Source organism: Aspergillus luchuensis, chromosome 5 (genome assembly GCF_016861625.1).
Source record: "Aspergillus luchuensis IFO 4308 DNA, chromosome 5, nearly complete sequence".
Classification (NCBI taxonomy): domain Eukaryota; kingdom Fungi; phylum Ascomycota; class Eurotiomycetes; order Eurotiales; family Aspergillaceae; genus Aspergillus; species Aspergillus luchuensis.
Genome location: NC_054853.1, coordinates 4038725 through 4066667, shown reverse-complemented (window position 1 = coordinate 4066667; position 27943 = coordinate 4038725). Strand labels below are relative to the sequence as shown.

At 51.2% G+C, this 27943-nt stretch overlaps 12 protein-coding genes across 12 annotated transcripts; 8 read left to right on the top strand and 4 right to left on the bottom strand.

The window, feature by feature from the left end:
• Positions 1 to 52: 52 nt before the first annotated feature.
• cox10 (protoheme IX farnesyltransferase) lies at positions 53 to 1630 on the top strand (the record flags this gene model as incomplete). Its single annotated transcript, XM_041691252.1, has 1 exon — positions 53 to 1630. One exon carries the CDS (start codon positions 53 to 55, stop codon positions 1628 to 1630), a length of 1578 nt encoding a protein of 525 aa, XP_041544755.1.
• A 401-nt stretch (positions 1631 to 2031) lies between these two features.
• Positions 2032 to 4206, bottom strand: AKAW2_51333S (aspartate--tRNA ligase MSD1; the record flags this gene model as incomplete). The annotated part of the gene is made up of 3 exons (XM_041691251.1): positions 2032 to 3147; positions 3198 to 3907; positions 4002 to 4206. 3 exons carry the CDS (start codon positions 4204 to 4206, stop codon positions 2032 to 2034), a joined length of 2031 nt encoding a protein of 676 aa, XP_041544754.1.
• Positions 4207 to 4935: 729 nt separating this feature from the next.
• Positions 4936 to 6708, bottom strand: AKAW2_51332S (CocE/NonD family hydrolase; the record flags this gene model as incomplete). Its single annotated transcript, XM_041691250.1, has 1 exon — positions 4936 to 6708. One exon carries the CDS (start codon positions 6706 to 6708, stop codon positions 4936 to 4938), a length of 1773 nt encoding a protein of 590 aa, XP_041544753.1.
• A 535-nt stretch (positions 6709 to 7243) lies between these two features.
• On the top strand, positions 7244 to 8343 carry AKAW2_51331A (phytanoyl-CoA dioxygenase family protein; the record flags this gene model as incomplete). Its single annotated transcript, XM_041691249.1, has 2 exons — positions 7244 to 7572; positions 7635 to 8343. 2 exons carry the CDS (start codon positions 7244 to 7246, stop codon positions 8341 to 8343), a joined length of 1038 nt encoding a protein of 345 aa, XP_041544752.1.
• A 574-nt stretch (positions 8344 to 8917) lies between these two features.
• On the top strand, positions 8918 to 10733 carry AKAW2_51330A (uncharacterized protein; the record flags this gene model as incomplete). The annotated part of the gene is made up of 4 exons (XM_041691248.1): positions 8918 to 9089; positions 9149 to 9205; positions 9267 to 9583; positions 9654 to 10733. 4 exons carry the CDS (start codon positions 8918 to 8920, stop codon positions 10731 to 10733), a joined length of 1626 nt encoding a protein of 541 aa, XP_041544751.1.
• A 139-nt stretch (positions 10734 to 10872) lies between these two features.
• On the bottom strand, positions 10873 to 13199 carry AKAW2_51329S (uncharacterized protein; the record flags this gene model as incomplete). Its single annotated transcript, XM_041691247.1, has 4 exons — positions 10873 to 11959; positions 12008 to 12417; positions 12466 to 12943; positions 13021 to 13199. 4 exons carry the CDS (start codon positions 13197 to 13199, stop codon positions 10873 to 10875), a joined length of 2154 nt encoding a protein of 717 aa, XP_041544750.1.
• An 828-nt stretch (positions 13200 to 14027) lies between these two features.
• Positions 14028 to 16098, top strand: MSY1 (tyrosine--tRNA ligase MSY1; the record flags this gene model as incomplete). The annotated part of the gene is made up of 5 exons (XM_041691245.1): positions 14028 to 14362; positions 14443 to 14596; positions 14651 to 14934; positions 14986 to 15331; positions 15382 to 16098. 5 exons carry the CDS (start codon positions 14028 to 14030, stop codon positions 16096 to 16098), a joined length of 1836 nt encoding a protein of 611 aa, XP_041544749.1.
• Positions 16099 to 16714: 616 nt separating this feature from the next.
• MSH6 (mismatch repair ATPase MSH6) lies at positions 16715 to 20577 on the top strand (the record flags this gene model as incomplete). The annotated part of the gene is made up of 5 exons (XM_041691244.1): positions 16715 to 17047; positions 17107 to 17157; positions 17218 to 17380; positions 17429 to 19815; positions 19879 to 20577. The coding sequence occupies 5 exons, from the start codon at positions 16715 to 16717 to the stop codon at positions 20575 to 20577; spliced, it is 3633 nt and encodes a 1210-aa protein (XP_041544748.1).
• Positions 20578 to 21307: 730 nt separating this feature from the next.
• AKAW2_51326S (uncharacterized protein) lies at positions 21308 to 21886 on the bottom strand (the record flags this gene model as incomplete). The annotated part of the gene is made up of 1 exon (XM_041691243.1): positions 21308 to 21886. The coding sequence occupies one exon, from the start codon at positions 21884 to 21886 to the stop codon at positions 21308 to 21310; it is 579 nt and encodes a 192-aa protein (XP_041544747.1).
• A 519-nt stretch (positions 21887 to 22405) lies between these two features.
• On the top strand, positions 22406 to 23251 carry AKAW2_51325A (uncharacterized protein; the record flags this gene model as incomplete). Its single annotated transcript, XM_041691242.1, has 2 exons — positions 22406 to 22520; positions 22617 to 23251. The coding sequence occupies 2 exons, from the start codon at positions 22406 to 22408 to the stop codon at positions 23249 to 23251; spliced, it is 750 nt and encodes a 249-aa protein (XP_041544746.1).
• A 1398-nt stretch (positions 23252 to 24649) lies between these two features.
• AKAW2_51324A (cell wall mannoprotein 1 family protein) lies at positions 24650 to 25246 on the top strand (the record flags this gene model as incomplete). The annotated part of the gene is made up of 1 exon (XM_041691241.1): positions 24650 to 25246. The coding sequence occupies one exon, from the start codon at positions 24650 to 24652 to the stop codon at positions 25244 to 25246; it is 597 nt and encodes a 198-aa protein (XP_041544745.1).
• A 975-nt stretch (positions 25247 to 26221) lies between these two features.
• AKAW2_51323A (ankyrin repeat domain-containing protein) lies at positions 26222 to 27769 on the top strand (the record flags this gene model as incomplete). Its single annotated transcript, XM_041691240.1, has 1 exon — positions 26222 to 27769. The coding sequence occupies one exon, from the start codon at positions 26222 to 26224 to the stop codon at positions 27767 to 27769; it is 1548 nt and encodes a 515-aa protein (XP_041544744.1).
• Between the last annotated feature and the right edge of the window lie 174 nt (positions 27770 to 27943).

Below are 27943 nucleotides of genomic sequence, written 5' to 3'. Positions count from 1 at the left end.
CGCTGCTTGGATACGGATTCTTGGTCGACCAGAACCACAGCAGGACTCCGCCATGAGTCTCCTTCGCTCCTCGTTGCGGAGGATAGGGTCGCCCGGCGATCCTAGCAGGATATGCTCTCAATGTCTTCTACATCGAAATCGGACCCCTCGAACCTTCCCCGCCGCTCTCCGCACCTTCTCCTCGTCCTTTCGATCCCACTCGGGCATTGCAGACGGCCATTCCGCCCAGTCGGCTCTGAATAAGACTTATTTCTCGGCCAATCGCGCAGAAGACGGCACTCCGAGCAAGAGTGACATTGTCTCTTCGCTTTCCGGCGGCAATGTTTCCTCCAGCGCGACATCCTCCACTCTCCCATCAGACCACCGCGTCAATGCCTCTACGTCTGCCCCCGACTCCACACAACCAGAGCTCCCTCATCGCCGGAGGAAGCGTTTAAAGGAAGAAGCGAATGCCCAAGCCGCCGATACTGAACATGTCATCCCCCCCGATGCCTCCGCACAGCTCTCCGCCTTCTCTTCCGCTCAGCCCACCTCTTCCCTCCGCCGTAAGATGGCGGCATTCCTCGCCCTCTGCAAGCCTCGTCTCTCCGTCCTCATCGTGCTGAGCACAACCTCCGCCTATGGCCTGTATCCGATCTCGTCCCTCCTCACGCTCGACCCGTCCATGACCCCGCTACCGACCCTCTCCACCTCAACCCTAACCTTCCTCTACCTGACGGCGGGCACCTTCCTCTCCAGCTGCAGCGCCAACACCATCAACATGTTTCTGGAGCCGAAGTATGATGCTCTCATGTCGCGCACCCGCAACCGGCCTCTCGTTCGCGGCCTCCTTTCCCGCCGTGCTGCGGCACTCTTTGCTCTCGCGACAGCCCTCACCGGTGTAGGCATGCTCTACTTCGGCACTAACCCCACCGTCGCGGCCCTCTCAGCCAGCAACATTATCCTATACGGCTTCATATACACCCCGCTCAAGCGTATTCACGTCATCAACACATGGGTCGGTGCCATCGTAGGCGGTATTCCCCCATTGATGGGCTGGGTCGCTGCTGCCGGCCAAACCGCTACCACGGGCCACGATACCTGGCGCGACATGCTCTTTAGCCAAGACAGCATCGGTGGTTGGCTGCTTGGAGGTATTCTGTTTGCCTGGCAATTCCCCCACTTCAACGCCTTGTCTCATACCATCCGCGAGGAGTACAAGCGCGCCGGCTACAAGATGCTCTGCTGGAAGAACCCCGCCATGAACGCCCGCGTTGCGCTGCGCTATTCCGTCCTCATGTTCCCCATCTCCATTGGCCTCTGGTGGGTCGGAGTCGTCGGCCACGGATTCTTGGTTAGCAGTTCAGTCGCCAATGCGTGGTTGGTGAAGGAGGCGTACCATTTCTGGAAGCACCAGGGCGCCAACGGAACGGCGAGAGGTCTCTTCTGGGCCAGTATCTGGCAGCTCCCAGTTCTGCTGGTGGGTGGTCTCGTCACTAAGAAGGGTCTTTGGGATGGTGTATGGCGTCAGATCTTCGGACAGCCAGATGAGCTAGATGATGAGTATGTGTATGTTGATGAGGAAGAGGAAGGTACTGGTGCTGCTATGGCTGCCTCGCGCTCCAAGTCAGTGGCGACTCGTGCGGTATGACCGCCTTTCTGCTTGGACCGAAATCAAATGAATGAGAAAGAGAAAATATAGAAAATGAGGGAGGCTATAGCGAACTCCCCATCACTCACCATTGATTTCTATGTATTTCATGGATGTATTAGATTCCCGTTTTGGTCGGCGTTTTGTATAACAGCAACTACTCTGAATTATTCTTCTCTTTCTAACTCCATGTGTTTATGCTCGGCTTTTCTCATTATTTTACATCACCCGTGTCTTATCTGAAAGGCACATTTGCTGTTGTATGTCAGCGCGGTGGGGATCACATCGAGAGCTCTGGAATCTAGAAACACAATAGACACAGAGTGAAGAATCGTTAATCTATCTATCATACAAGAAATACCCATAAAATACATACATACACCCAATACATTACCATAACATCACTTCAACTTGATATTATACAACCTCGCCACCTCCTCACTAATCTTACCAGGCGCCTTGACCATGGCATCTTCGCCCTTCTTCCCGATCTTGGGGAATGCAATGACATCCCTGACCGACTCCTTGCCCAACATGACAGTGATGAGTCGATCGAACCCGAGCGCGAACCCAGCGTGCGGGGGACATCCAGCCCACAAGGCATTGAGGAGATGCTGGAACTCGTCGATGCGCTCCTTCGGCATCTTGAGGATTTCCTTGAAGATGTAGTTCTGGGTTAGGGCGCAATGGATACGGCGACTGCCGCCGCCGAGTTCGACGCCGTTGACAACGAGGTCATAGTGGTCTGCGAGGGCCTTAGTCGGGTCCTGGCTAAGAAGATCAACGTCCGACGAGGTCTTCGGGGCCGTGAAGGGGTGGTGGGTGGCGGAGAGGCCGGCAGTACCGCCTTGCCCGGGCTCGGAGGCATCCGTAGGGCTGAAAAGAGGAAAATCGACTATCCAGAGGAATTCGAAGCCAGGGGGCGCCTCTCTGAGGTCCTCAGCGATGGAGGCGGCGGCCATGGCGCGACGGATGCTGCCGAGTTGGGTTGCACCGCCTGCAAAGGGGGCCTGTGGGCGAGCTTGAAGAATGAGCAGATCGCCGTGACTGAGATCAAGCATCTCTTGGATCTTTTCGGCTGCTTCGAATCCGAGAGGTCCCAGGCCCTTTAGGGGCTGTCCTTCGTCGTAGATGAAGATTCCTGGTGCACCATCGGGATTCTTGTTGAACGGCTCGCCCTCGGTGGAGTCGAAGAAACGTGAAACAAATTCGCGAGTTGCCGACGGTAGCTGCTCGACGGTATCCATCTTAAATGCTTCAACAATCGGATCGGTCAGAGGAGTGATCTTCGACACAAGGTCGGCAGGTAGGAGGTGCTCGACACGATGAATCTCCATTCCATGCCGGGTGTCCGGCTTGTCCGAACCATACCGAGTCATTGCCTCCTGGTAGGTCATGCGACGGAATAGGCCTGAAGGGACTGGTTCAGGCATCATGTTCCCCCACAGACCCCGGATAAGTTCCTCAACAACGGCCATGACATCTTGTCCAGCAGCGAATGCCATTTCCAGATCCAGCTAGGGGTTTCAGTGAGCAGGCGACTTGTATAGTTTCATTAGGACCATACCTGAGTAAACTCCGGCTGTCTATCGGCGCGGAGGTCTTCGTCACGGAAGCAGCGCGCGAATTGGAAGTATCTCGGGATTCCACTGGCCATAAGAATCTGCTTGTATTGCTGCGGACTTTGAGGAAGAGCGTAGGCTTTTCCCTTCTTTCTGGTCGGCACAATGAACTCACGAGCACCCTCCGGAGTCGACTTGAACAGCAAAGGTGTCTCTATCTCAACAAAGGCTGGCTTCAGCTGTTCCAGTGTCTCCCGGCAGACATTGCGCGCTTGCGCACGGAACCGGAGAGCATCACGCAGCTCTTTATCGCTTCGCAGCTGAAGGTGGCGATGCTTAGGGGGATGAACGATGTTCTTTCCAAATAGCACAATCTCACGGGGAAACTCGTTTAGGGGTTGAATAGATTCCAGCGCGATCTCTAAGTAATCGGTGCGCTCCTCTTCGGCAGTCTTTGTAACCCTCCGCTTAACTGTCCCTCGAACAACCACTGGACTACCCCGGCTGATCTTCTTGAGCTGAGGCAGAGTATTGCTCTGTGAGTTTGAGAGAAGCTGTATGGTACGACCCATTGTGTGATCGTAGAAGCGGGCGAACGAGAGCTCTTTCCCCATGTCATCGCGCTTGTCCAGGTAGCCATGGAGGAGTACGGATTGGCCTTCATGATCATGAGAATACAGAGTGTCGATGTCCAAGGGCGTTTGAGGGAACTCCACTTTGAAGGCAGGATGTTAGCATTTCCCGATTGCAACTTGCTTGTATGAGCTGGATATGCTGGAGGGATTGCATTGATCGGCAGGGTGACGAACTCGACTGCTTGAACTTATCTAAAAACTCCGACGAGGTCACATTGGAGCGGTGCTTTTCGCTGAATTCGTGGAATGATCGCACAGGGGGGCTGTGAGCTTGCAATGCTGAAAGGCGACCAAGTTGCCTGCCGCGGAAGTAGTTGGAGATCTCCACGTAGGTCGCGCGGAGGTGAGGGGGGCATCGGACCGCCCTGGCGAGATACATCTTGCTGCGCAAGCCAGCACTTAAGATAACAAAGGGCGCAGCAGAGGACAGGCACAAAATCTCCAACCGTCCTGGGGCGGGGATACAATGGCACGATGCATTTGAATGGCCGAGTAACTAATCGGGCAATTGGGAAATTGCCAGGCACCGCCGGGCGGAGATCGTGGGCAAAATATGGTACGCCGCCTTCTATGACGGGTCTAGCGCCCTCCACACTGCCAATTAAAAGCAAAATTTCCGGCGCCGTCATTTCTTCTCTCTTCATCCTTCCAAGTTTTGTAAAAGTGAGTGCTACCTTTGACTTTTGACTCCCAATATGCCCTTTTCTAACATGAGATTGCAGATGATGAAAGCCTAGTGTGTTCTATATGAACCCATCTCTCTTCCTGGAGCCCTTCTGGCTCTCCTTTCGGGGCTAAAGGGCTGATGGGTTCTGGTTGAGAGTGGGATGAAATAGGCGTTCGGCACACCAACCTTGTTACTTAACGGACGCGATTAAGGCATCTCTGATTCACACATTACTTGGTGGTGTTATACCTGGAGGAGAGTCGGTGCTTTATGACCCTTACTGGTGCTGATGGCGCCTATGACTGGGCTCTACTGCATCGTCCCAGGCCATGTTTAGTTACGGAACAATCAAATTCACAACAATCTATGCTTGATAGTAGCCTGGTTATCTGCAAGCTAGCTTATATGTCTATGTTGCTGTAGTAGATGCATCATGCTCGGTCATACAAATGGCAGAACAATATGCGAAGAATGTTGGCCTCCTAAGTGAAGCACGTGTGTTCCATGTGATGCCAGTTCCTGGAATTCCCCATCTTCCTTGAACTCTCCCCGCAGCAATGGACTGTTTCCATGCACCTCGACGCGTACGCTTTCCCCTGCCTCATACTCCACTCCCATCGCCCATATGCCGATCTCGAGCTTCACAATATCTCCAGGAGTGATGTACTCGTCGCGGTCATGTGGGTGAAAGGGGAAGTTCTCATGAATTGACTTGGTCGGATCAATGGCTCGACGTGAAGCCCGCAAGATTCCCAAGGACCCGACATGGAACATGAGATTGTTCTTCTCCCGAGGAGAAATGCTGTCAACACTGTCTGGGCTGACACCAAATTTCGCTATCGACGACCACGGAATGTTGAGATTGAGCAGAGCCTTTCCTTGCGCGTCAAGCTTCCTGATCAGGACATACACGTCCAGGTCATGAAAGTCTGGACACGACATGTACACCACTGCTTTGGGAATACCCGCTAATCTCGTTCGACTGGTGAAAGTGTGAGTGAAGCTCGCACAGTCTTGGTATTTCTCTGAGTTGTAGGACACCGATGAAGCCGTGCTGGGAGCGTCGTGACTGAGATGACCTTCAGGGTGAAAGTACATCTTGCGATACTCGGTGCGTGGATTCGGGTAGTCCTCCTCTGCAATGTTGTATAGCGGGTCTTGATTAAATCGCAGAATGGTAGTCCGCACCCTGGGTGTCTTTTCCCATCCATTGTCGGTGCCATTCAGATAGCGATCAAAAAAGGATGCGAGCTCAGAAGCAGATTCTTTGCAATTCCAGATATCGTACCACTCCTGCCATGGACAGAGTCGCAGCCATTTATCGGATGACTGAGTCTGGAGCCATCCGCGCAGTGATCCCATTGTGTGCACAAAACTGGTGTACGAGGCTGTAATGTAAGCGGGTATGCTGATTTGGCTGAGATCTGGTCGTTTGTCTTTCCAGTATGCACTGTTCGCATATGGATATCGTCGATACATCTCGTGAAAGTCTTCCACTCCCCCGTGACCCTGGATGTTTTGATCGATGATAAAATCAAACAAACCAGCATCGAAGACTCCTCCTCGTACGAATTGCTCACGATAGAGGTCACCGCATGCCTCCCATGGAGCAATGGCCTTGAGTGATGGCGGTTGCAACGCAGCGATAAACCACTGGACGATGGCCAAGTGTGAGTTTCCTGCCAGGCCCACATTTCCATTACACCAGGGCATTTTAGCCACGGCCTCAATCACGTCGTAGCCGTCTTCGGCTTCCTGGGTGCCCATAATCCCCACCGTGCCATCTGAATCGCCAGATCCACGAGCATCAACGTTGATGATTGCAAAGCCGCGAGGCACGAACTCAGCTGGATCAGGGCCTTCGAATTTCTCCAGGCCGCTGAGCACGCCTTGCGGGATCCCTAGACCCCAGGGGAGGAATTTCAACATGCTAATTCCATTGAACTTCTTCCCAAAGGGGCTCCATGCTAAGATGGCCGGCACAGGCTTGGTGGTGTCTGTAGGACGATAGATGTCGCAATATAATGTGCTTCCATCGCGAACCTGGATACCCACGTCGTGCGACGCATGGATCTCGCATGGCAAGGGACGTGAGCCATCTTTGTTCCAGCCTTTGGGTAGGACCTCTTCACGAAATCCAAGCGGCTGATAGTTGTTTCTGCCCACGGTGGGCTTGTCAATAGGACGAGTCGCAACAGGTACCGGAGAAGGCATATTGAAAAGTAATGATTGCAGTGTAGACGACAATGTCAGAGTTTCCGAGCTCCTTATGAACAATGCCACGCGCCCCCCACTAAGTGTCTTTCACTGAATACTAAGCGTGAAGTTACAAAGCAACACCGGCTTTTTCTTTTTTCTCAGATTGTCGGGTTGTGGACATGGCGCGTTGTCGGGTCTGTTGTTGCGGCTATACCCCAGCACGGCCGAGCTCGGGCGAGTTTGTATGTTCGTTTCGAGCCTGCTGACCATTCGGCAATAATGAGTTCGGCTACAGTGACTCGGCCATGGGAGTGGCGTTTTATAACTCGGATGAGGATGGGCTCGGCCGTGTGTAAGGGATAACTTCGGGTCAATTAACCTAGCTGAAGGTCCAGTTGGAGGATAAAAGCGCGCGAAGGCTCCTCTGGCCGCCAAAGCCCTCGACGTCACCGAGACTGTTCAATCTCAAAGTGCGGTTTCTTCCTTCCTTCAGAGGAGTCTATACTTCATATCTTAAAGTCAACAAATAACGAGTTAAAGAGCTCTAAACATGGCACCCTCCCGTGTTGACAGTCCGGAGCCCATCCCATCCCCTGCCCCGGGAAAGCTTCAGTCCATCCAGACACAGCAGCCTCACTATGGTGACTTCCGTGACGACTTCTTTCGCGACGGTTACGCTGTCATCAAAGGCGTGATGAGCAAGGAGCGCGCTAGCGAATACCAGAGCGAAGCCCTGACCTGGCTTGAATCATTCGGCCTTGGCTTTGACCGCAACGACAAGTCCACCTGGAAGAAGGAAAACCTTCCACAGAGCTGGAAGGGTGGCATGTACCTGCACTTCTCAGCTGCGCACGAGAAATATGTCTGGGACGTCCGATGGTAAGTTGCCTCTCTCATTCCTCCTCTTGGTAGGGATCCATCTGGCTAAACGACAACTACAGTGAGCCTGGTGTGATTGCTCCCTTCGCTAAGCTTTGGGGTACCGACGAACTTGTCGTGTCCTTCGACACGGTGAACATTACTCTCCCTCAATCCATCGTTGGCACCTACGACTCCCAGCCCTGGCCACACTGCGACCAAGCGCCCGAGCGCAAAGGTCTGGTCTGTGTTCAGGGCATCGTCAACCTCTCCAGCGCGGGCCCCGACGACGGTGGGCTCATTGTAATGAAGGGTTCTGCACCGCTCTTTGACCAATTCTTCGAAGAGAACCCCGTCACTGGTCCCACCCCCTGGCGCACCGCCAAACATAAGGATTTCCACCCCTTCTCTGACAAGGATCTGGACTGGTACCGCGAGCGTGGATGCGAATTGATCAAGGTCTGCGCTGAACCTGGAGACTTGATTCTCTGGGACTCGAGACAGATGCACTGGGCTCAGTTCGGGACCTCGGATGTAGTGCGGACTATTGTTTATGCTACGTATACGCCGGCGGCATGGATGAGCGAGGAGGATCGGGAGAAGAAGAAGGAATTATTCGAGGGATATGAGACAACTACACACTGGCCGCATACTAACTTGTATACACATGGGAAGGCGATGGTGAAGGTGGATGGGGAGGAAGTAGTGGATCCGTTGGAGAGGGACGAACCTCTTACCAAGCCGGTGAGAAGTGAGAGATTGTTGCAGTTGGCAGGTGTGAAGCCATACTAGTAGCTTGTAGTATTAGTTATCTTACAATTTCACCCCTCTTGTTATGAATGCACTATGATGATATCGTAAGCCATCTGATGCGAGACAAGTGTCTACTATGCAGAACACTGCACATACACCCAGCTGTAGCACCACACAAACCTCTCCACGACCTAAAACAACCCATATCCAACCCATCAGTTTCACCTAACACCTACCTGGGAGCTATCAATGTGCTCAGTATTCGCGATTCGGTTACGGCAACATCATCCATTGCCGCCGTGCGGCACGCGCACCTCCGCCCGGGTGAGCTCGGGCGAGATTCTCCCATCTCGCTGGTTCCCTCACTTCTTCACCATTATCTTCCATCAAAACATACTTTCGGCTCCACGTTTTCACGCCAACTCCACGCTCGGACGCGATGTGGCTAATGAACTAGACTCCATTACGAAGACAGGTTTTACCCCATGGGGTAGTGGATAGCGTCAGGATGGACAGCATATCAAGGCCGGAAGGAAGCGGTCCTTAGTCCATTCCTCCCTGGTCTTTCATTGATAAACTGTGGTGGGACACAGCTCCTACACGCATAAGACAAATGTCTGCACATCGCAATATGGATGACAAGGACATCGACGCAACGCACCATGAACTTGCTATGGATAAATCCCTAAAGCGTCATGGGAAAGGCAGTAACCCAACCGGCACAGTGAAACTAGTCGAGGATGGGGAAATAGTGTTGATTCCGACGCCATCTCCAGATCCAAGAGGTTTGACTTCCTTCACAATTTGTTCTAAAAGATCATATAGCTGATGAAGAGTGGAAAAGACCCCTTGAACTACCCTCAATGGCAAAAATGGGTAATCACGTTCGTTCTGGGATTGTGTACGCCTCCATTCCTCATCTCTCGCACAAACCAAGAGACCATCTAACACAATCATATCAGTCTCCGTTCTGGGCGTCCTGATGACCTCCGGAATGGGACCCTTCGTCACTTTAATGCAGTCCTACTACGACTACAATCCCCACACCGACGATCTAATGACCTACCCAACCCTCTTCATGGGGATCGGTAATGTCATCGCTATGCCACTCGCCATGGCAATTGGCAGACGCCCAGTATTCCTGGCATCTGCATTGCTCCTAACCGTAGGATCAATCTGGTGTGCTGCGAGCACGAGTCTTGGATCGCATATAGCGGGCAGAGACGTGTTGTCATTGGCAGCAGGGCAGTCAGAGGCTTTATGCCCGCTTATTATCCAGGTACATCCCCATTACCGACCCCTTACACCTCACACTTCACAAGCCGGAGACCCTAACCAAAGCTATCCAGGAAATCCACTTCGTCCATGAACGCAGCAGCCGCCTCGCCTGGTTCAGCGCGATCCAATCCATCGGCACAGCCGCCCTCACCATCGCAACATCCTACCTAGTAAGCAGCCTCGGCTGGAGATGGTGGTACGGAGTATTCTCCATTGCCAGCGGACTAGTCTTCATCAGCGCATTTACCCTCGTGCCAGAGTCCCGCTACGACCGACCCACCGATGCTTTCGAAGGGGAAGTGCACGTCCACCACGAGGGCGAAGAACAAGTCATCGTTCATGCAACCACCAAGAACCGCGTTCCACTCGACTTCATCAACTACAAAGCACGCACCTGGAAACATACTCTAGCCATCATGCACCCGCCAGCAAACTGGAAAGAAGCCCTAACATGCTACAAGCAAATGGGCCAATGCATCCTCTTCCCCAACATCCTCTGGGTCGTCCTCATGAACAGCGTCTCCCTCGGAATCTACGTTATCGGAGTGACAGAGTACGCCTCTGTCCTCGGCGCCCCTCCATACAACTACCCAACCACAAGCCTAGGTCTAGTCCAGGGCGGACAAATCGTGGTCGCAATGATAATGGTTCCCGTGCTCGGCTACGGCGGCGATCAGCTATACAAATTGGTCGCAAGGCGTCGAGAGAACGGCACCGTTGAGTCTGAGGTTCGACTTATCCCTATGCTGCTGCCTATTGTCGTGCTGCTTATCTCGTGCGTCATTTTTGGCCGTGCTGCATCTCACCCGACGGAGTGGTCTCCCTGGGCAATCACCACTACCTTTAGCGGGTTATATTTTGCCTATATTGGAATCATTCTTAATGGGTATACTTATTCTCTGGACAGCTATGCGGAGCGGGCAGCGCCGATTCTGGTTCTGATTTGTGCCATTCGCGGGTTTATCTCGTTTGGGATATCGTTTGGTGTTACGAAGTTTATCACTGAGCAGGGGTTTCAGGGTGCTTTTGATATTTGTGCGATTATTGCCGGTGTTGTGGCTGCGCTGGGAATTCCAATTTTCGTCTTTGGGTGGTGGATTAGGAAGGTTACGATGAAATATGCGGTTGATGGGAGGACTGCGGAGTTTTGATTAGGTTGTGTAGTATTGTTTTGTTTATCTTGGTTGGTCTGATCTAGCTATGTGATTTGACTTTGAGACTGGATGCAGTATATACAAGTGTTGATTTATTGGTGACTGTGAACAGACATCAAGCCTATAGTGCACTCTATTAGAGGGACACCTCATTTGGAAATGTCATTAGACACCCAGGGTCCAGCCAGGGGAGCGACATGTCTATGAGCTCAGATGAAAAGAGATCATCTGCGAGTGGGAATTCGTCTCCTGCTTCACCGGCCATTGTCGCAAACCGGCTCAGAGTGTTCGGTAGTATATCTCCATACGTAGCGGGACTAGGATCCGCGCTTTGCATGTGCTCGTCATTGTCTAATACCGGCTTGCTCGCCTCTCCGGTCGACGACGGGTCCGCAAAAAGAAACCTTAACGTGACCTCTGTGTCGGGAAATGAAGCCCATAGTTTGGGAGAAGCGACAAGCTTCATGAGCCGGACGAACACCCTCTGGTCGATGATTTGTCTCGATCGTATAACGTCAGATAGCTCAACAAGGCGGCGCAGAATCACTAAGGCGTCGTGTCGTGTATCTGTACATGTTCGCTCCAGGAGATAGATGCCGAACAATATCAAAGCCTTTTCTTCGGCCACTTCAGCAGATGATCGGTGCTGGCGAAAACATATTAGATCCAGAGCCAGAAATATAGCAGCCGTGACAGTGGAGCATGTTGTTGCCCAGAACTTATGGAAATGGGGACATGGATCATGGTATCGCCTAGACAGAATCGCTTTCGCGCATGAAATGCCGCTTTGCTGCACATCACTATCTGTACTAGAGGGGCTGCTGAGTAAATGAGGTATTAGAGCAACGCACAGGTTTATGTGCCAGCAGTCCAAGCAATTGAAGATCAGGTAGCGTTGAACATAAATCCATTCAAACCCTTGTTCGATTTGAAGCATGGGTTCATCGGTTCCAGGGTAGGAGAGATGTGGTGGAAAAGAAGAAGCTACAGCGTCGAGCTCCTCAAAGGAGGCTTGAACAGTCGCCGTCGTCCATTCTTTAATGGATCTGGCGTGATTCTGCATGGTGGCGGCGAGTTGGGCCATTGCTTTATGGTACTCATATAGGGATGGGACTTTCTCGCCACCAGGTAAAGTGGGAGACATTTCCTTGTTATCTTCTGTTTCTAGCACGGTTGTGAAGGAGTCCGGGTGTATGGAAATTGGACGCGACCATACAGTCATCCTGAGCTTAGCTTAGTGAAATCCAACACAAAATGACCAGACGACGTACCAGTCACAGATCACCAAGGTCCACCAAAGCCTGCGGTAAACATTTTCATCTTTCCGAATGAGCCCTGTGTCTTTTACTGGCGAGGTATTTTGTCGCTCGTGACGTCCTCCGAGACGATCAATTCCAATCAAGCGGGCAATATTGACCGCAAGACCGTGTAGAGTATATTCGCGACATGACTCGCCAAGATTCTTGTGTACGATATTCAAAATCACCAGTGTCTGTACAGTCGAAATACTGGGCTTGCTCAAGTAGTTGGCATAGTTGAGCTCCTTCAGAGCGGCTTCGCACCAGATACGGCATAGCTCCGTGGGTACTCTGCTTAGGAGCGATGGCCTGTAAGAAGGGAGCGACTCTTGGAGAAAGCGGACCTTGCAAATATTGTCCTCTCCCATAAAATATACTCCTGTCTATCGAAAAATGAGCCTTGAGCTTTCTCTAGCCTGACGGAAACTTACGGCCAACACACTAAGATACACCGCAATCCAGGCATGGTTCCTTGGGTTGTTTAATCTGCCGTGGCTTAGGTGGTCCCAGAACGAAGAATGGTCAACCATAAACCCTGAAGCATCTAGAGCACAATGAACCCATCCGAAATGATCCAGAGAGAACCGCACAATCGTTTCGCTCCAATGCCGATCTGGTAATACAAGTAGTAAGTGGTCGTCCCTTGGATGAAATGTGCTCCGGGGGACTTGTGACGCTTCCACCAAAAGTCCAAACGGTAGACTCTGAAAATCGTTCAGAATCTTGTCCGAAGATTGCGGATTTCCTGCAGCAGGAGATAGCCGGAAGATATCCGCATCAAGTTTCAGCGTTTCAGGCCGAGAGAGTACGGATTCTAGCTGCCTGATGCGAGTTTTGAGACTGATGTTCTCTCGCACAAGGTTCGATTCTGCGTCTGAATCATCGATTCGTGTCTCCTCGTCTACTGCACTATGTTTTGCATAATATCAGTTTACTGGACCATGCAGCAATTGGGCTTGAGACAGAAAAGAATGCGGTGGGCTCACACGGTGACCTTGCCATGAACCCTGACAATCTCACGCTTGCAGGCAACAGTATCACCGCGGCGGATGCACTCTTCGCATGGTATTTTCTTGGAGCATTTGATCTTTCTCCGAGCACATTGCATGCATGTTCGGGGAACTCGCTGGGTCTGTCGCATAGGTTGCGGCATGGCTAGACACATGTGACAACTACACAGTTGACATTTGGAAAGTAACCAGCCAGGTGCCACAATCCTTTATGCCGAGAGAATGTAGCGATCACAGAAGGTTATATCCTGGCCGGGTGAGCTCGCCCGAACTCGGCCGAGGTGATTCCCATGGGCTTTGGTTCTTCGGCATTTCGGTTCCCCGCATTTTGGACCTGCAGCTAATACTTTCCGGGGCAAGCTTCTTAGAAACACTCTGCTGCATACTGGCTTGACGGGATTTAAGTGTTGGGTATCGCACGATTTTGAGAGAATGAACATATCATGTAACAATTCACGATGACGTCCTCAGGCCTTCTTAGTAGTCCTGGTGCTGTACAGTTTGTGTGGTCCGGTAGTTTTTTAGTGATGGGTGATATAGTAGCTGTCAAAATATATATCGCAATGCCAGTGCATTGTAAAATATGCTCGTGATCACTTGCGCTGGAGCAGTAAATGACAGCTTATAAGTAACTGCCCTGGTTGGCAAAGGCAAAGCTGGAAGCTGAGTTGCATGAGAGGCCAGAAAGGTAAGAGATTAGGATGTGGTTGCTTATATTGAATAGTCGACAACCAAATAATTGCAGGAGCGTATTGCTTAACTCCGCTTAGCTCCGGGTATTTCGGGAGAGTTTCTGCCAATCTAGGCGGTGTATATGGCGGTAGGGGGCAATGAGCTCCGCGTCAACAATTCTCCGTCGCGGCGCAACTGATCGGCTTCTTATCGGAGGTAATTTTCCAGTTGAGTGATCTGCCATTCTCGCGCAATACCGTAGCCAGTCAGTCACAAGCAGCGATTGGTTGACTTGTCTGCTATCTGGTATTATGAGGCCATACACAGGGGCTCTGCCGCGCGCGGTACGCCTTCATGTACCGAAGACTTTACCACAGAAAACATTATGCGGCGCTCGCAACTATGCGCGGACCGCAGAAGCGTTGCAGATGAACCAATCGCCCTCCAGCAGCATTCGCCCTATGCTTAGATGCCCAGCCTTCCAAATTGCATCGGATCAAAGACGTTGGATCTCGCGGAAGTATGTGCAAAAACAGCTGGAGGCCAAAAAGGAATGGAGTGACTTTGCGGACGAGATTGAAGCAGGAAAGAGGAAGAGCTTTGCACAACACCTTGAGGAGCGGGGACTTTTGCACGATGTTGTTGGGTAGGTGATCTCAAAATAACATACATATATTGACAAAAAATGATGGTGGTTGGCTAATTGGACCCTCTAATCAATTGCAGAGAACGAGAAACGTTAGACCGTCTCTTCACGCAACGGCGAGTTGGCATGTACGCTGGCGTGGATCCTACCGCCCCGTCTTTACACGTTGGTCATATGCTGCCTTTTATGATCTTGGCTTGGGGCTACGTCTGGGGCTTGCCGGTCACATTTCTGGTCAGTCATATGCGCATGGATGGGTAATAACGGAGCATGGCTAATATCTCGCAGCTTGGTGGTGCTACCGCTCGCTTCGGTGACCCAACAGGACGACTGAAAAGCCGGGATCAAGTTCACTCATCCGTTCGCAAAGCCAACATGGCGAGCATGCATATGCAGCTCAAGAAGCTGGGCCACAGCATTGATGTGTATGGCCGAAGACATGGCTACGTCAATAAGTACTGGCGGCGTGCCCTTGTCAACAACAACACCTGGTGGAATTCGATGCCTGTCATAGAATTGCTTCGGGACCTAGGCGTTCACACCCGCCTCGGACCTATGATGGGCCGGGATACGTAAGTCCACTCGTGCCCCAATTTTCGCCAGGGTGACGCTCACGAACATAGGGTCAAAAACCGGCTGTCCAAGGGAGATGGAATGTCCTTTGCCGAGTTTACTTACCCCCTAATGCAGGCATGGGACTGGTGGGTACTCTTTAAGAAGGGTGTTCAGGTTCAGGTTGGCGGCTCGGACCAATACGGGAATATTCTCTTTGGCATGGACGCTGTGAAGTCGATTGGCAAGAACCAGACCGAACCTGAGGAACGCCTCGACTTTAAGAATGAACTCGATAGGCCTATTGGTATCACAACTCCCTTGCTCACGGCTCCGTCTGGCGAGAAGTTTGGCAAGTCTGCTGGGAACGCGGTCTGGCTCGACAAAGACATGACCTCTACTTTCGAGTTATACCAGGTATGAAGCATCGCCTCAACATTTAGTATGGCCTAACTGATGGATGGCAGTTCTTCGTTCGTACACCGGATGACGTTGTCGAGCGTTACCTGAAGATGTTCACCTTTCTGCCGCTGCCTGAAATCGCTAAGATTATGGAGGAACAAAACAAAGATCCATCGAAGCGCGTGGCCCAGCATGCTCTTGCTTCAGAGTTTGTCGAGCTGATCCATGGCAAGACGGAGGCTGATGCGGTCGCTCTCCAACATCGTCAGCTTTTCCGCCCACGGTTATCTACAGCAGAACCAAGCCCCCTACCCCGGAAACCCGCGACCGGTGGTAGTCCCCAGTCACCAACGGCCGGCTTTGTTACTCCAGAATCTGGAAACCCATATGCCCCCCAGACCAACTTTGCAAACATGCCCCAAGTGAACATCACCCTTCCGCGGTCTCTAGTGTACAACCAGACGCTCAACAAAGTCCTCTGGTCCGCAGGGCTGGTTGCTTCCAAGAGTGAAGGCCACCGTGCAATTGAGAACCGGGGTGCTTATGTCGGTAGTCGTCCGGGAGATAGCGGGCAAATGAGTGACGACCTTGCGTTCACTCCCATCAAGGTATGGCCCGCGGCGAAGACAGAGGAGTTCGTCATTGGAGACAAGCTCTTCTTGAAGATGGGCAAGTGGAAGTTTAAGATCGTGACCATTGTGAGCGATGAAGAATTCAGGGCGGCTGGATACACTGCGCCCGGCTGGGAGACGGAAGCGCCGGAAACCGGCAACAGCAATTAATGGCCCTCTGGCTGAGCTTGAAAGGCTCTGACTTGACCCTACACTCCTCATTGTATTTTTAGACATGTATATATACCATGTATGCCAATTGTACCTGATGATCAACATTCTTTATCTCAGCGTGTAGCAAGAAAGGAACAGTATATTGACTAGCTTCACGGTAGCTCTGTTGTGATGCAGTGTGTTTAGCTGCCAGGCAGCGGCGGTGTTGACTGATCATGCAGGCCCTTTCGCCTGATTTTCATTCTATTTGCAAGGAGTTTTTGAACGCCCTTTCCATGCTACTACACGTCCAGTTGATGTATCGAATTTAAACTTCCGGTTTACCCCATGCTCCGATCTCCACCGGGTTTCCATTGGGCGAGGAGCAGCCGGGCTGTCAGTCTCGAAGCAGAAGGCGGCGGCAGAAATCCACTTAACGCGTCGACGCGTGACGCCCGTTTCTCGCTGCGCTCCCCAGGGACTGTCCAGCCCGAGTTCACCCTGTCCGATGTCCATCCCCTCCGTCCGTTATTCCTAAATCCATTGACCCATTCATTGGGCCTATTTCTTTATTATAAAGCATGATATAAACTACCGTCAACCTTACCCCTGATATATAACAATATACCCCATAATGGCTAGAGGAACCCCCGCCGCCTCCTCTCCCACGACTGCGACGCCGCCCACCGGAGCCTTGAAACGTTCCACGTCCAGCACCCAGAACATGAAAAACCAAAAGTCAATTCTTGGGTTCTTTCAGAAGTCGTCTCCATCCACACCGTCCACTTCTCGTAATGCGGAGCCTGCTTCTTCTCCGGCGGAGAGGGTCTCAGAGCAGCGACGCGGAGGTGCCAAGGGCGCGGCGGAACGGAAGAAGAGCGTTCCCAAGTTCAAGCAGGAATTGGAGCCGGTGCCTAGTAGTGACCTAGTGATTCCGGAGGAGGATGAGCAGAATGATAATGCACAGGTGCGATTTGCAGACAGCGGTGTGTTATCGGCATTGGGGACTAACACATAATGCTGCAGGAGAGTCCGAATAGCAAAGCTGAGATGAAGACGGCATCCCCATCGCGACGGGTAAGGAATCGAACCTTGGCATTTGTTAATTCTAAATGTGCTGACAACTTATTTTTCCAGGCCAAGAAGCAGGTCAATTACGTCGAATCCGACTCCGAAGGCGAAGATGACGACGAGAAGATTTTCCGCCCTAGTCGCAACAGCAGGAACAAGCGAAGGAAGATGTCTCCCGAAAGTGATGATGAGTTCAACGATGGCGGAGATGTGGGCTACTCCGATGATGGTGAGTTTTTGTCCCCACATCTCTGCATGCTATTCTGACTGGTTTTAGAAATGGACGACTTCATTGTTGCAGACGATTCGGACGAAGAAGCGAAACCATCCAAGAAGCGCAAGAGACCGTCGACCCAACCGAAGAGCAAGTCCTCCTCTTTACCACCTGTATCACCTGATGAGGACTTGGACCTGGACATACCAGACGCATCTGCCGGTACAGCTCTCAAGTGGACGTACGACCCAGAGAGCTCCGAGCCACGCCAGCCTCGCACAGCACCGGTTACTCCAAAGAAATCATCGGGAGCCACGAAGCAGAAAGCACATGTGACGGAGCCTGAACAACGGTATGCCTGGCTTGCAAATATCCGAGACATTGACGGGCATCCTATCGGCCACCCTGAGTATGACCCTCGCACTCTATATATCCCACCATTGGCTTGGACCAAGTTCTCGCCATTCGAGAAGCAATACTGGGAGATCAAGCAGAAATTCTGGGATACTGTTGTTTTCTTCAAGAAGGGCAAGTTCTACGAGCTTTATGAGAATGATGCTACCATCGGACATCAATTGTTCGATCTAAAGCTTACTGATCGTGTGAACATGCGCATGGTTGGTGTTCCGGAGATGAGTTTGGATCACTGGGCCAACCAGTTCGTGGCCAAGGGGTTCAAGATCGCTCGAGTTGACCAAATTGAGTCAGCCCTGGGCAAGGAGATGCGCGAACGTGATGGTAAGAAGGGTGGAGGTAAAGAAGACAAAGTCATTAGAAGAGAATTGTCGTCAGTTCTCACGGCGGGTACCCTTGTGGAAGGCTCTATGCTGCAGGATGACATGTCTACGTACTGTGTTGCTATCAAGGAGGCTCTAATCGATGACAAGCCTGCCTTTGGTATCGCATTCGTTGATACTGCAACAGGCCAATTTTTCCTGTCCGAGTTTGTGGACGATGTCGACATGACGAAGTTTGAAACTTTTGTCGCGCAGACCCGACCACAGGAGCTTCTTTTGGAAAAATCTGCAGTGTCCCAGAAGGCTATGCGCATCTTGAAGAATAACACTGGCCCGACTACGCTCTGGAACCACTTGAAGCCGGTGAAAGAGTTCTGGGAGGCTGACATTACGGTGAAGGAGCTCGATGCGAGCGAGTATTTCGTCTCACAGGACGATGATAACTTGCAAGCTTGGCCTGAGGCACTCCGAGAAGCCCGCGACAAAGAATTGGTCATGTCCGCATTCGGTGCTTTGGTGCAGTACCTCCGACTCCTCAAGATCGACCGCGACTTGATCACCATTGGTAACTTCACTGCGTATGATCCGATCAAGAAGGCTACCAGCCTGGTGCTGGATGGTCAAACTCTTATCAACATGGAGATATTCTCCAACTCTTTCGATGGCGGCTCTGAGGGCACCTTGTTCCAGCTTTTGAACCGCTGTATCACACCTTTTGGTAAGCGGATGTTCAAGCAGTGGGTATGCCACCCGCTTGTGGATGCAAATAAGATCAATGCTCGTTTGGATGCCGTGGATGCCCTCAATGCTGATCCTACTGTCCGGGACCAATTCTCGTCCCAGCTAACCAAAATGCCTGACCTGGAGCGACTCATCTCCCGCGTCCATGCTGCGAACTGCAAGGCCCAAGACTTCTTGCGCGTTCTGGAAGGCTTTGAGCAGATTGAGTACACCATGAGTCTGCTCAAGGAAAGTGGCTCAGCGGGAGAAGGTGTCATTGGGCAGTTGATCAGCGGAATGCCTGACCTGAACGACCTGCTTGAGTACTGGAAGACTGCTTTCGATCGTTCCAAGGCGAGGGAGAATGGCATCTTGGTACCGAAGCCCGGTGTTGAGGAAGACTTTGACAGCTCTCAGGAGAACATTGAGCAAATCCACCGCGACCTCGAGAGCCTGCTAAAGCGTGTACGGAAAGAGCTAGGATCTTCCGCTATTATCTACAAGGACAATGGCAAAGAGATCTACCAATTAGAGGTGCCGATCAAAGTCAAGAACATCCCAAAGAACTGGGACCAAATGTCTGCTACGAAACAAGTCAAGCGCTACTACTTCCCGGAGCTGCGCAAGCTCATCCGTCAGTTGCAGGAGGCTCAAGAAACACACAGTCAAATCGTCAAGGAAGTCGCTGGCCGATTCTATGCACGATTTGACGAAAACTACACCACCTGGCTTGCTGCCGTCCGCATTGTAGCCCAGCTTGACTGTCTCATCAGTTTAGCCAAGGCCTCATCCTCTCTCGGCCAGCCCAGCTGCCGACCCGTTTTCGTGGACGACGAGCGAAGCGTTCTCGAGTTCGAGGAGTTGCGCCACCCATGCCTGATCTCCTCAGTGGGCGATTTCATCCCTAACGACGTCCAGCTCGGAGGCACACATGCGAACATTGACCTCCTCACCGGAGCCAACGCAGCCGGAAAATCCACTGTCCTCCGAATGGTGAGCCAACCCTTTCCCTCAATAGCTTGTTGAGAAGACCTAGACTAACTCTGGAATCTGTAGACCTGCGTTGCCGTAATCATGGCCCAAATCGGTTGCTACCTACCCTGCCAATCTGCGCGCCTCACCCCAGTGGACCGAATCATGTCCCGTCTAGGCGCAAACGACAACATCTTCGCAGCTCAATCGACGTTCTTCGTCGAGCTTTCTGAAACCAAGAAGATCCTTTCCGAAGCCACACCCCGTTCGCTCGTCATCCTCGACGAACTGGGTCGCGGTACCAGCTCCTACGACGGTGTGGCAGTCGCCCAAGCCGTGCTGCACCACGTGGCCACGCACATCGGCGCTCTCGGCTTCTTCGCGACCCACTACCACTCCCTTGCTGCCGAATTCGAGGGACATCCTGAAATCGCACCAAAGCGTATGCGCATCCACGTTGACGATGAGGAACGCCGCGTTACGTTCTTGTATAAGCTTGAGGATGGCGTTGCCGAGGGCAGTTTCGGTATGCATTGTGCGGCGATGTGCGGCATTCCGGACAAGGTTATTGAGCGGGCAGAGGTTGCTGCTAAGCAGTGGGAGCATACGAGTCGGTTGAAGGAGAGTTTGGAGAGGAGGAAGGGAGGTGGATTGGTGGGCATGGGATGGTGGAGTGATGTTGCCTGGGCGTTGAGGGACACAATGGCTGAGAGTGAGGAGGGTGCTCAGGAAGTGAGTGATCGGAGTTTGGAGGTGTTGAGGAAGGCGATTGAGGCTTTGTGAGAGGGTTCAGGGTTTCTTCCGGGTTATTGAAGGACATACATGCCCACATAGACGTTGTTCCTGCTTTTGTTATTCTTATGTGTAAGGACACCGGGTGTTAGGATTAGGGATATGTTTCGAAAAGTGAGGATATAATTGGGATTTAATTGTTAACCTGAGGTATTGAAATCGGATACGTGCTACAAAACCAATATCCATAAAGGCTGCATATGTAGTTACTCCTTTGACGGATATTTCTCGAAGCATTGCCGGCTCTCGCCTACTACTACTTAATATCAGGTACTTGGGAGAGTTGAAGTGGAAAATAATATCGAAATAATCCTTCCAAGAAACTATGACTGCTCGTGATGATGGATACTCCAATTCCTTCCCTTTGGAGAGAGATACCCATCCAACCCAGGACCAGAATCATACCAAGTAAGAGAACGATACTACTTCAAGAGCCGTATCATTAAAAAATATGGCCCCAGAGTCTCTCAGACGACAGCGATGTAGTATTGTATTATTGTCATGTGCCCAATCATGTTCCCCTAGTGATATTGCACACCGAAAGAATTGGCGATCATGTCTCTTGTCTCAGGAAGGAAACCCTAACAGACACAGACAGACAAAAGCAGAAAGCAGGCGTAGTTGAGCCAAACCGAGACACAGATACTCGAGCGACAGTCAAAAAGGGGTAATAACCTTCAATAAGAGAGCAAATCGAAGGTACCGGCATTAGAAGGAGTACTCATTCACGCCGCGGCCTCTTTAGGAGAGGAGAATCCAAAGCGTTCATCTCAGCGCGCCACAATGCAGCGCGAAGCTTAGGATCTCTCTTAACTGCTCCATTGCGAAGGGTTTCCAAGCGCAGTCTGAACAAATCTAGAAAGAACTCTAGATCCTCGACAGCGTCCGCGACAAATTCGTCGCTTCGCCATTGGGCCAAAGTCACCGGCCAGCGGAGAACTTTGCCCTTTGGCACTCCTGCCAATCTGATCTTGGCGAGAGCCTTTTCGAGAGGGGCGGGGATAGATGTCACGTCGATAACCGAACCGTGACGGCGCTGAACTTCTTCTACAGGAGCCGTATGCGAATCGGTTTCTCCTTCGGTTCCTTCCTCTTGCGCTTCTATAGCAGTGTAGGGTTCGATATAGAGCTGTTGCTCAAATTCATTCGTCCTGTTATCCCGAAGGGCCATGATTTGGTCCCTGATCTCCCTCTCCATCAGCCCAACAGTGACACTGCTGGATGTTTCAATTGTATCAGATGATTCATTTCCATCTATATGAGCCTCTTGAACAGGGCGTCCGTTCATGTTGTTGGGCATTGGGTTGGTCTTGGTCTGAAGGCGATTATGTAGGTAAATGCGCGATTTCAACAGAGACGATGCAGGTTGCAGGAGTTCAAACTGTTGGTCCGCAGATGATCTTTTCAAAAGTAGAATTGATGAATTCACGTTCCAAACTTGTGATGAGCTGACTATATGATAAGTAAGGTGCTTCTATGATAACAGGGCTTGCTTTTGTCACTCACTTGGGATACCAACAGGTCCAACAGTCAGGATCTGTTGTGCAGAAATGGTGACGATGAAGAGGAAGAAAGCAAACTACATGACTGATACTTATAGCTGACCCGCCGGTGCTAGGAACCCTTCACACGTACAAATGAACGACTAATCGATCTATCACCATGGCGATATTCACATCTACTGTCAAGAAAAGGCCTTGATTAGCAGCTTCTCCTGTGCAGCTCCTCACTTCTTCCTCACAACCTTCCTCTCTCTCAAAGTTGTCTTCATTTCTAACCACAAATACCTCCTCTGATAGCATTTTATCCATATTACATCATGGATGAGGATATTGAGGCTCGTGATGCACGTTTAAAGATTATATCTGAGAATCTGCGTCTGGCTATGTGCGCCTCTCCCGAACTTGACATGGCGTTTGAACCAGAGCGTGCAGGTAGGAGCAACTCAGTCACCATGATCCCAACCGTCTCAGCTGAATCTCCTGGTGATCCGACCTGTGAACTAACATTCTCTGTGCTATAATTGGCAGGGGCTCAATCCTCTACAGATAACCCTCAACGACTTCCACAGAATGTATCCGATTTCACTACAGATCACCTTAATGTGCTTCGAAGCGATCTCGCGGAGCTTCGAGCTTCGCTCGCAGCCAGCGGTTCAATTGCGCATTCTTCCGATGAAATCGAAATGTTGAAGCAACTGGTCAAGAAATTGCAGGAAGATTGTCTTCGCGCCCAAGAGGATCGGGTATCGGCTTTGTTGGAGTGTGCGAAATTGCAAAACGAGCGCAACGACGTATCCCGTGATGCGATTGAGAAAATTGAGGCACTCCGAAAAGAGAATAAAAAGTTGAAATTGGACCTTGCCAATTTAAAACACAAGCAAGATAAAGAGGTGGAAAAGGGCAACAAAAACCGGGTTGGCAAGGAGGGTAGGCCCAAGAAACGCGTACGTTTCGAACTAGATACCTGTCCGGAGGAACCAAAAGCACAACAACCTTCGTACGACCCGGAGTACACTCGTGATCCCAGACTTGCACGCCCCTTGGCAAGGCCGCCGATAAATCGCTGTCCCCTAATTCGCTGTCCCCTAATTTGGGATCCAGATAACGGCCCACAGGAGCCAACACCAGGACGACCCTGGGAGCGTACTCGTCACCCCAGATAAGTACGCAGCGGCCTTCGAAGGGCGCCAATCAATCATGACCCCCCAAAGTCTGACAACAATCAGGATCATATCATAACACTTTAATGAATCTGTGTATAGGTGTGCCTTAGTGATATGCGCGACTTTGATTGAGCTTGGTATGGGTCTCGTCCAGGTAGCATGCGTGTGGACATTTTCGGGAGACGAACTGGCTTTCTGCACTATACACCAACTCTGGTAGCGAATCATGTTATTTATGATGATGTAGCTAGCTGCGATCGAGGGAGGAAAAAAAAAATAAATCCATTCGTAAATGCAATCATAAACAATATACAAAATCTAGAATCTCCCATTGTCGAGCAGAAGGCGAGTAAAACACAGATCTGCACTAAGGACACAAAACATTATGTCGAACAAGCCCAGCAGCTGTAAATATAACCATCAGCGTGACTGGACCTAATAACACTGCTACCCTTCCTTTGTACCCTAACTCGCCATCCCGCCCATATCATCCACCTTCCAGCTCCCTTTCCCAATGATACCGCCCCGTGGCTTAGCATTGTATAGGCGTGAAGCGCCAGTGCAGCACGACTGATGAACACACCCTGATACAATCCGGAGTCCTGATCGGCGGTAACAATATTCATGTCCTCCAGAAAGGCCGCCTGGTAGTGATTGGGTCAAAGGTGATCCCGCAATCGCCCTTCCCTGCGACGAAGCCGCTAGGAGCAGGATGTAACAATCCCATATTTGGTGTTGGTCAAAGCTCCCAACAAACCCAAACCCCTACGGATCAAATTGAGTGTAGAATCGCAAACCCCACATCATGAAACCATTCGATCTGGGTTGTTCGCTCATAACTTGGCGGTTGATCCCGAGCTCCGCAAAATAAACTCCCGCGCGATGATGTGCGAACCAAAAATTCAGGACCACGGGCAGTAGGTTGAAGCAAAAGGTTAAATTATAAATAAAGATCGACGTAAGTGTATGATCCTCGTGAACAACCCCCGTGGGACGGGGTTCTGTATAAACATTTTAGAGTTCCACTAAGCTAACGGGAAACGCTCCAAAACACACCCGCTTTTTGGGTCTCTGCTTCAACTTCCCCGGAAATTCAGCCATTTCCTAACCGTTCGTGATCCAGTCCCTGTAAATCACTGACAATTCAGGGGTTTGCACATCGTCATTTGTTTGGGGGTCGACCTACTATTCAGGTTCTTGCCAGCAATGTATCATCATCGACGTCGTTCTTTTCCCGGTTTGGGAATTCATTCTCTCCACATGGACGCAGCCAGAGAGCTATATAAAGGTCGCTCAATTGTCCTTCAATCATCTCTATCATTATCATCAGCAATCAGCAAACATAACTCTAATACCAATTCTTAACTCAATTCAAATTCCCATATCTCAACCATCATCATGAAGCTCTCCATCGTCTCCATCCTCACCCTCGGCCTCGCCGCCGGCTCCCTCGCTGCGCCCACCGCGGTTCAGGAGCGCGACCTCCCCACCATCACCGGCGTCCTTTCCAGCATTGGCACCAAGGTCGACGCCCTGGGCTCCGCTATCCAAGCTTACAACGGTGGCGACGTCGCCAAGGTCCAGCAAGCCTCCGACACTCTGGTGACGGCCATCAACAACGGCAACACTAAGGTCAGCAGCACGGCCGCCCTTAGCAGCGGTGACGCCCTGGGACTCCCCGGCCCCGTCAACGACCTCAAGGACAAGATCACGGCCGTCATCAACAAGCTGGACGGCAAGAAGAGCCTCATCGTCAAGGCCGGCAAGGGCACGCAGACCTACAACGACCTGACTCAGCAGAAGGCTGCTGCCAAGAAGCTGTCCGACACCATCGTCTCTAAGGTCCCGGAGAACCTGCAGAGCCTGGCTGGCTCCATTGCTGGCGGTATCTCTGACGCCATCAACACCGGTGTGAAGGACTTTGCCGATCAGGCACCCAAGGGCTCCAAGCGTGAGGAGGCGGCCCCTCTTGTTGATGCTGCTATTGCGGTCTAGGAAGATGCTTTGGGGAAGGGGTGTGGATCTGCTGTGCAGGTCATACGCAGTTGTTTGTGGTCTTGCTGAATACATTCGATTATCGGGATAGCTATTGTGTAGGGAGGATCACTGTGGAGCATTGGGACGGTTTATAGTTGAATTATTGAATTATTGCTTATGTATTAGTGCTTTCCAGTGTAGCTTGATCTAGGAAGGATTCGACGTAGCATAACTCGTTATTCAATGGTTCTCGGCTTTTGTCTGCGGGAGAAACTATATAAATAAGCTAGTCGGTAAGACTATCTTACGTTTGTGTACATAAAGAAGTATTGGAAAAAGCCGAATTCGGTAGCAAATTATTCTTTTAAAGGAGCATGAACAGTAAATCTATGCTCTGATATCCGTTTCTATCTTATGCACTTAAAATATTAGCACTTGGTAAAGTTGTCAATTGGATGAGATGGTAACCACAACTTACCAATTGAGGTAAATATGAGTAGGGCTTAATTTGCGAGCAAGGAGCAAATGCTGGATATAAGCGGGGGAGCTGAATTGAATTGAGCCTGTAGTCGATAGGCGGGTCTTCAAACTTCGAAAGGTGCGCAAGGCGTACATGTAATTGTGAGATAAGAGATATTTGGAAAGGTGTTCATTAATATTGACTGTGCCCCGATTCTGACAACATCTCGAATCGCCACTATAAAAATACCCACATGAGGAATTCCAGGCAGCAAATGCTATCAGCCGCCAGGTAACCACGCCTTCCCACAATCTATGCATGGGGATGGGGCATGATGCAGTTGACGTATCACAGGGGCAGGCACCAGGGGGCCGTTGCCTAACCGTTGCACTCCCTTGCGCCTCGAGCAAAGCTATATAGATCGATCAGAGCACAACTCAAGAATACCATCATGATCAGACTGAACTTTCAAAAGCAAGGCATCAGAAAATTCGTTTATTACGCATTTATTTCCATCCATTAATCGCCTCATTATGTCGTCGCCAAATCCAGTTTCGACCCTGTCGGCCAAAATGAAACAGCTTACCATTCGGCGGCAAGAGAATGGCAGGTTGACGACCGACGCCGAAGATTGTGAAAGTCGGCTCGCCCTGGCAATGGTCTGTCTGTTAAGGGAAGAGGACACTGTGTCTGATCTTCTAGCCAAACGGCGGAGGATCAGAGCCATGGATGGCAGCACTAGCTATGCGGAGACTCTAATGATTGCATCAGAGTACAAGAACGCCCTCAACAGCATTGTTGCCTCCGAAAGGGACCAGGAGAAAGTTAAAAAGACTATTGGTGGACGCACGCCACTTTCCTGTGCTGCAGAGGGTGGTAACGCGAAGATAGTTCGCATGTTGTTGGAGAACGGCGAGGACGTGAACGAGACGGATGCGGATGGTAGCAGGTTCGTCCCGCTGCATTGGGCCGCCTACGACGAGAACTTGGAGGCATTAGAGCTTTTGTTGAAGCATCAAGCCAATCTTGAAGCAGTCAATGCTGACGGGCATACGCCGCTTGCTCTCGCAGCCCAGACCTATCAAGTGGCGGCAGTCAACCTGCTGCTCGAAAAGTACAATCCCAACGTCAATCCGATAGATGCTCGTGGGTTCACGCCGCTATTTACACTCGTTAAGACAAAGCCCAAAAATTCATGGGAAGCTGAGGCGCGGCAGAAAATCATGAGGCGTCTCATCGAAGGAGGAGCGGACGTGGAGGCCCGAAAAGGATCATATGGCCCTACTGCTTTGCATAGCGCTGCATTTGGCTGTTGCTTTGAGAGTGCAGCCATGTTGCTGGAGAATGGAGCTGACGTCAATGTCAGTACTCGTGAAGGATTGACACCCCTAGCCTGCGCCGCAATAAAAGGCAACCTGGAAATTGTGAAATTATTTATGGACCACAACGCGAAAGTTGATACGCCGGGCGTGTTAAACACGACACCTTTGGAGATGGTAATATTGGCTCAACACGAATTTCAAAACAAGGCTGGAAATACGTTCTGGCCACATATCCTCGAGCTTTTCCTGCAACGCAAGCCCGACTTACTCCTGCAAAAGTCCGAGCGTAACAATTTCTTGAAAGGGACTACCATCACGGGAATGGCTATCTGTCAGGGTACTCCGGAAATGGTGAAGATATTATTACGCTATCCGGGCAGCGATGTCGAGCAAGGCGTCCTCCGTATGCCTCTTCTGTGTTGGGCTGCGTTCCAGGGCAAAGCGGACATGGTCGCAATGCTGATAGAGCAGGGTACTTCCCTTCAGGGGGTTGACGGCCGCTACGGACGAAACGCGCTTTCCTGGGCGGTCATTAAGGGCCGCCAAGGTGTGTTCACCCAATTACTACACACTCCCGGTGTCGGATTGGATGACGTTGATCAACAAGGTCGGTCGGCGCTCTTCCACGCGGCAGTCGCTGGTCATGAAGACATGTTCGAAGAACTTAGATCCCGGGGCTGCGCCGTGCATCGTCCTGACCACTCCCCTAGTTGTAGCGGTTCAGCACGGACGGGAGAATGTCATTCGGAAGATCCTTGAGAACCATCCGCTAACACAGGAGCCCCTGGACCGCTTTGGTCGCAGTCTGTCGTGGTGGATGCGCTTGACTGGAAATGATGCTTTGCGAGAAGTCCTTGGCCGCTACGGCATGCAACTGGGGGAGCGTTGTCTGAGAGAAGAAATCCGTGCATTTCTTCGTTATGGGTCGAATCG